General features: G+C 41.2%; 1 protein-coding gene across 1 annotated transcript in view; it reads left to right on the forward strand.

Annotated features, from left to right (window-relative positions):
* The window catches only part of LOC104467355 (transmembrane protein 2-like), a gene marked incomplete at its 5' end in the record, with an annotated part of 47,958 nt that overhangs the window by 22,550 nt on the left and 17,551 nt on the right, over positions 1-7,857 (forward strand). The window contains one exon of the mRNA XM_010081099.1: positions 5,055-5,263. Coding sequence (XP_010079401.1) covers positions 5,055-5,263 — 209 coding nt within the window. The remainder of the gene's footprint in view (positions 1-5,054; positions 5,264-7,857) is intronic.

Genomic DNA, 7,857 nt, shown 5'->3' on the forward strand with positions numbered 1-7,857 from the left:
GTTACTTGTTAAAATGTAAATGAGACTCCTAAACCATCTCTGATTTTTGTATAAATCGTAATACAAGTGCCTTAGCTCCCACTGGGCAGTTGAGGCTGTGCATTTACTGCTTACTCACAGACTTCACAGCAACTCATCAGGAGAGGCTGTGAAACTTCTCTTTTTTTTGGTATTAATCTTTATTAAAATAAGCAGAGTTTTTGGCAGTTTGTGCTTTTTCTGTTATAAGCTTAAAAAGGTGTTAGACTGTCCTAGGAGACTGCCACATAGCTAAATTAGTGTCAGGTTGGAATTAGCAAAAAAATGATGTCTTGCTATTATAAAACACTTTAGGAAATGCTGTTGATTTTTCACCAGTTCACTTAGTCACTACCTTACTGCAGGTGGCTGAAATAGAAATTATTCCACTTCTGTTAATTCTGGTTTTGCATCCAGTGTTTGCAATTGCACTGATCCTGTATCTCCAAGTTACATACCTTCAGCTGGTGGTGTGTGTTTAGTGCCTGTGTAGCTGGTTTCGGTACGGATTCTTCTAAATGTAAAGCAAGCAAGAGATGCAGTAGGTAGCAGATGGTGCTTTTCCAATCATAGGTAAAACTATACTATCCCAGGGTAATCTGCAGTGCTTCAGGAGTGTCAGCACCTCGCAGACTGGGAAGAAGGAAAAGCCTGCAAGACGTTTTTCAGCTAATGGTGCCTGTATTTGGATAAAGAGGTCCAATTTTGATCTCTGATGCACACCAATGGAAAATCAAAGTAGTTTGGCTGATGTCAGTGAAGCTGCTCTCATTTTTTAGGGCCAAAATTGGTCCTAGCATGTCTTACAGAAAGAACGATGTATTTTTTTCTTTCTGAAAGAATTTTAAGGTCTTCACTTGGGAACTTAGTGGAGAAAATGTTTTGCCCTGGGAAATTACATCTATTTGAACAAACAACCAGAAAAGGAGAAGGTTTATTTTAAGCTTCTCATTTTTAAGGAATTTTGCCCCAGCTTGACAGATGTCAGCACAGCAGGACAAAAGCAACATTAAAGAAACTAGAAAGCAAGCAAACATTTTCTCAGAAACCAAGATTTTCTGTTCCAATACTGTGCATGTTGCTTGTCTCCGTACTCACTCTCCAGTTGAACAGCAGATCCCCCATGAATTGTAAAAGACCTTATCTTCTCAGTTTCACAATCTACTTGGGAAAATTGCCATGTAAGCACAGGGAAATCTGACACATCTTTTTAGCGTGAAGTGTTAAGCAGCTAAAATGACAACTATGTCCATTAAACCATCCAGGCAAGTAGAAGGATCACATTTTATAATGTTTTAACTAGCTCTTCTTCTCCTACTACATTAAGCTGTCACCACTTCTCATATTTTAATGTATCTTTATGACCCACTTTGTTCTCTTAACTATTTCAATAGAGCTAACAAAAAATATGCTGGTGTTGCTAAGGAAGATGGATTTTTCATTCTAGAAACAAATTCTCTTGTTACTCTACTTTTCACTCCTATTCACAAGCGATTTGCCCCTGCAAAGGTAGATACAAGAAAAAAAAGTGATAAACTATTCAAAATTCAGCTGACATGAGTAAACGTGTCACAGAGTAAAAGCTGAGGAAGAAAGAGGTCGCGTTGTGACATCCCAAGAGCCCTGTGCAGGGACAGCGGCTGATGATTCACCTATCTGGGGCCAGTAGAGCTCAAAGGCTCATTCATCTCATTGGGAGTTGAAAGCAGCCTTTGGTGGATCACTCTTCTGGGATTTTTCTAAAGTAATCTGTTGGTCTTGATTGCAGTCCTGAAGGGATAACAAAAAATGCATACTGGAACTGACATGAGTCAACATCTCAGAAGGGAGGTCACTGATTTCATGGTCAGGGATTGGATTCCACTTTTGCTCCTTATTCCCTCAAATGAGGGGGGAAGCTCAGAGAAAGGGATGAATGGGAAAATGTGGAGTGCTGCTTTCTGTCCACTTGGTGTGTTGAAGAAGGACCAAGCCACCCTTGCTCCTTATTCCCTCAAATGAGGGGAGAAGCTCAGAGAAAGGGATGAATGTGAAAATGTGGAGTGCTGCTTTCTGTCCGCTTGGTGTGTTGAAGAAGGACCAAGCCACCAAGACTGCCATTCCAGAGCTAAGCCCAGTTGCTCCAGGAAACATCTCAGCCGGTCGCTGCTCCCAGTTGTGGTCCTGTTGACTTAGCGATGCTCCACCTGGGTGAAAGAGAATCTTTCATGTAGGATCTAGATTGCTTGATCAGGGCATGTACCTACTGTGACCTCCTTTACTGATAAACATTTTGAAAGATCCACCAGATACATGACTGTATTTCTGTGGGACTGAAAATCACATCCTTGGTGGCTTGCAGTTCTGGAAGGCATTCACTCACCGTTGGCCATTGCAGGAGGCAAAGTCAGTTTACAAATATTTCTGTCGACACAGAAGTGGTATTTTTCCTTGTTCTAGTAATTACTGTTTCGTTGCAGGAGGCAAAGTCAGTTTATAAATATTTCTGTCGACACAGAAGTGGCATTTTTCCTTGTTCTAGTAATTACTGTTTCCTTCTCAAAACAGGTGTCACCATTACCCTTAATGTCAGACCTGTGACTTGGTCCCTAGGCACTGGGGGGAAAATGTTACCAACAAATGTTGACATACTATGATTCTATGCTTTCCCCATTATCTTATTGAAGCGTACTGCAAGCTCTTCCAGCAAACTCTTCAGAAGCAAACTTCCAAAATCTTCTAACTCTTTCTTGAACCTCATTAATAATTGTTGCAGTGAGAAGCTTAGGCCATGCATAGCATTCTCTCACACTCTCTTTTTTTTTTTTTTTTTTCCACAAATATATTAAAGTATATAGGAGTCTTTTGTTCGTGGTAGTCTGTAATGCAGGAACTTTTGGAACTGACTGAAAGCATTTCCTTCCCTTCTTGGCTTATGTTATCATTGGTGCATTTCATTTTGCAGTAAGTGTGCAGCAGCTGCCACCTTAACGTTCTGTGCTTGCTTCTAACACATTAGAAGGAAATAATGTCAAAGTTTGCAGTGATAGGACAGAAACTCTTGCCTCTTATCCAGAAAGGAACAAGTGGGCTATTATTTTGCAATATCAGAGCCCATTCTAACCATTCTTTGTCAGAAAATGCTGTTTTGATTGAGGAGAATTAATACTTTGATGGGATTTCAGGTCTGAAGGGACCTTACTGATCACCTGCTTTGACCTCAGCACTTCCCAATCTGGGTGGGGACAAATGAGATTGAAATGTGGTTCATTGCATTGCACATTACCGACTTTCCAATCATGGTTTGAATGTGAAGGGGAAATAGGTTTTCCTCCTTAGTTTCATAGATAAAAAGGTCTTTTATCAGACTGTAAAAATAATTTATGCTTCCTTGATCCATCAAGAATGAGCAAATGGGCTGCTGCTCAGAGATGGTTTGGGGTGAATTACTTGATTAATAGTTTCAGCCATCAAGAAAAAATTCTGTTTAATGCAATTCTGGGATCCACTTTAATCTTCAAGGGTCTGTTGACACCACTCGGGATAGGTTCTCGTTGTTAAAGTGCAATGGCGTGGAAGGAGGAATGGACTGAATATCCAAGAAATATTACAATTACTTTTGGATTACTTCCTTGATATGAAACCCAAATTTTTAACTTGAGCATTCAGCATGAGGCTGCTGAATTCAGGGCAGAAAGATGGCCTGTCTTTTGGAGGTCCTGAGGTGCTCAAACTCAGCACCAGGAGCAGGCACAAGCGCAGAGTCCATCTGAGCGTGAAACTGGAACAGGGAGCTGAACTGGCTAGAAACTCAATGGAAATAAGCCCATATATAAACCAGGGAGAGACAGTCTGTTTTTGCAGAGCTTTCAATCTGTGCAGACAGGAGGAAGAGAAGCAGATACGGAGATGTGAGGGGCCGAGGTCTTGTAGCTGCGCATTAAAAGGCGGATATCCTGAGAGATGGAGTCTCGCCCTCTCTGCTAGTCTTGGCTGTGCTTGTATCCTTATCCTTGCCTGTGGTGTTAAAATCTGACTACTGCCTCCATTTTGGTCTGCCTCAAAGACAGAAATTGAATTTAAAAATAGTTTTGCTGGATGTATGCTTATGTAGAAGCTTAGACTTTTCTGAGCTAACATGGGTTATTATGTTGGGTCTTTTAAGTTCTTGATGCAAAAAGCGCTCTCCTACAGTGTAGGAGAGTGAAGGAAGCCGAGTGGTAGGTGTTCTTGCCTGTGCTCCATGAATTTGAAACCTTTCAGGGAATGTGACAAGCTGTCTGCTACAAACCTGCATGCTGAGACAGATTTCGTACGACTAGCTGTGCATCCTCCTTTTGCACTGGAATTTCATACGGAGGAAAGCAGGTGGACATCATGTGTTCAGCCTTAAAGCCAATGTTTGCCACATGAATTGGCCTTCATTGAGTGATGGCAGGACAAAAAAGCATACCACTGGAGTGTAGTTTTGTAATTGGTCTGTAGAGTTGAATTACAGACCAAGGGCATCTGCTGGTCCCTGCACAGAAGAGCTCTCTGTTGAAGCCTCTGGAACATGGTATTTAGTCTATAAGGTCATGTAGGTGGGCCATCGAGTTTCAGCCCTCAAAATTTCAGCCTAGGCTGCTACTTAAGAGTGGAGATTTGGATTCCATTAGATAACTGGACCTAATCCAGAGCCCATTGAAATAACGTAAGAGTTTTGTGTATTTTCAGTGGAATAAGGCTGTTTTTAAAGTGCCGTTATTTGAATTCATGAAAAAGAGTTTCTTTGTGATATTTCCTTGATTACCCTTCTCTCTTAAGATTTTGAATAGTGAACATTTTTATGGCACTGTACAATTCATATCTCACTTCATGGTGTCCCCATGAATGGCTGCAGATGCTATTTCTGTTTTACCTTTTTATTTGAACTGGAAATGTTTCAGTGACTTTCCAAATGTTCTGAGCTCTTCATTGGCAAAAACCATTTGCAGGCAATGATGATCAAATGCACATGTTATGGCTGTGCCTGGCTGGCTTAATGGATATGTTTGTCATTTTCCTTTTACCCTCAGCTTTATATTCAGGCCAGACATCCCGAGAATCTGACCTTATCCATTGCCAGAGCAGCATACTATTCCCATCCCTTACAGTTGCAAGGTGTGAACAGAGGAGCACCATACCAGCAGTACCAGCCCGTTGTCATGCTCGAGCAGGATTATATCATCCAGTGGGATGGCAGAGCACCTGAGGATATTATCCTGTACCCCATCAACTTCAACAGGTACTACCCTATATTGTTAGAAAATGTCCTGTTTTCAAAAGGTCTGGAGCTTTAACAATTTCCCAGGTTATTCACAAATGACGTTTCAAATGTCTCAGCAATTTCAGAGAGTGTGGACACAAGGTGTTAATGGTTGGCGCTTACTGATGCAAAGAGATGCCTCTGCTTTCACAGTATTCCAGCTTTTTTGATGTGCAGAGGCGTTTCTCTTTCCACAAAGTTTTGAAACAGAATCCAAGTAAGTCCTGGCCTGCTGTCCCTGAAATCCCTCCAGAAGAGCTCTGGCTCTTGTTCGTTTGTTTGTACTAGTTGCTGCACACATAATTCATCTCCCATATATATAAAGTGCAGAAATACATCAGAATGTGCACAGAGCTTTGCATCTTCTGTAATCCAAACAGCACTGCAATTACTGGGTTTTTTTTACATAAAGTTTTAAGAAGTTAGGACTCGGTACAGCAAAATTATAGGCTGTGCTCTGTTTGTTTTCCATGCCTTCTTCTAGCATTATATAAAAGCGGGTATATCGAGATATTTTATATACTACTCTTTTCCCTTGGAATCTGTTTTATTTTGCATAATTTCATTTATGGTTTTTAGTAGTGGTTTTTCTTGCTTCAGTGAAACTACTTGTGCTTTGCACTGGTACAACTGTTAGGAGAGAGTCCTGCAATGCAGTCAGCTCAGCTGTGACAGGCATTGCCGTGGTTTTGCACAGATGAGATGCTGCAAGAGGTGAGCACCACCAAAAGACCTGACCATCACCTTGGGTTCCGCAGCTTATGTGACTCCTCAGTGATTCATAAAAATGCAATACAATAAAAGGACAGAGGTATGCAAATGAAATCTTCCATGATTACGCACAGCCCAGCCACATGCAGGCTCAGATTTGCAAGGCGGGTTTTAGATAGTTGACGTGAAAGAAGTCAGAGGCACCGAGGACGTGAAGCAGCATGTACTGCTGGTAAATGTGGCAGGTTCCCAACTCCATCCAGTATTATCCACTAAACCCCACACCCATCCACTGCTCCTCCAGCAGAGTGTCACGGCTGTGGTTTTCACTTAGGATAGTTTTGGCTAAAGCTTGAACGCTATTTGGTTCCTCTGAACTTTGGAGCTGAAGTAATTCAGGGAAAAATGCTGTCCTTAGTTCCCATTATGAAGCCCCATGGGAATGCAGCCAAGAAGGGCAACGTTTCCTCTTTATACATGTCCATTATAGCCAGTGATATACCTGTTCCTCCTGATTTAAAGATGGAGTAGCTGCAGGGCCATGACTGAGTTGCTGGAGAATCAGCGTTTGGACACTCTGGTCACAGAGGAATTATTAGAATTAAATCACTGTTTTCCATATTGATAAATCTTTGTGCACTTTGAGGAAGAGGAAAACCCATTAGTCACTCCCAGACAAGCTGAGCTTTGCAGTTATTATCTGTCTTAAAAATGATTAGCTATTTCCTTGCAATTGCAGAGCTAAGTGTTCAACCGGGTAAGAGGTGGTTACTCCATCACTGCACCAATTAATACTTGCCAGGGCTTTGGCCCGAGGTCTCTAACCACAGGTTCAAATCTGAAGGCAGCTCTGGGTCTTTGGTAAAACTCAGCTTGAAGTTTAGCTCTTGTTCAAGCAGCAACTTAACTACGTTTTACTACTGAAAACCACAAAGTGGTTGTGGTTCTCTTTGTCTTGTGTGAAACCAGTTATTTGAACAGGGCAAAGGTTTGCAGATTTCTTCTGATCCAGAAACTGTTGGCAAGGTGTGTGTTTTGAAGAACTATAAACAAGAAATATACTGTAACAAAGGAAAACCACAATTTTACTTCATCTCATTTAGAGCATCTTGCTAGGAAATAATTGGGAATGAAATGTGTGGCTGCTCTGTGTACACCTCAAGTATGCTGGATGGCACTGATGCGAGACTTCAGGCTGATGCAATGGCAATAGTGAAATGTCCAGGGTGCATGCAAAAACATGGAGGAATGAGACTTCTGTGGAAGGATAAAGGAATTGAGGCAAAAAAGATGGTTTAGGAGTTTGAAGGAAAACAAGTGCCTGCCTAAGCAGTTCTGTGTATGACCTTTATTAAACGTTGTATTCGAGTCATTTCTGGAATGGAAGAAATCTCAGATTGTGGAGCCCAGAGTAGTCAGAGTTAGAAAATCAGGGAAGACTTTTACCTGTCTCAAGTGGCTTTATGTTTTGTTTATTCTTTTTAAATCCAAAATTCGGAATAATCTGCCAAAAAATGAGCTCTTAACATAGTAACATCTGTGCAGAATATGTGATACAAGCAAAAAAATGCTTGATGAACTTTAATAACAATATTCTAGGATTAATAGTTTTAGACATAACCTGAGTGAACAGTTAAACTATTTTTAGTCTTGTCATCCTAGAATGATGGATGGATGTATCTGGGATGCTGCCTTTGCAGCTAGACAGCCCTTGTGCTTCTGGAGTGATTTGCTCTGCGCTGGCTAAAGGAAGGTCAGAGGGGAAATAAGGAATTTGACAGGGAGATGTGAAGCAGGATTTGGATTTCTGTGGAGGTCAGGCATAGCACTAATGTTGAATACTTGCACAATTAACTCTTTCC

The sequence above is a fragment of the Pterocles gutturalis genome, unplaced genomic scaffold (assembly GCF_000699245.1).
Source record: "Pterocles gutturalis isolate BGI_N339 unplaced genomic scaffold, ASM69924v1 scaffold7244, whole genome shotgun sequence".
Lineage (NCBI taxonomy): Eukaryota > Metazoa > Chordata > Aves > Pterocliformes > Pteroclidae > Pterocles > Pterocles gutturalis.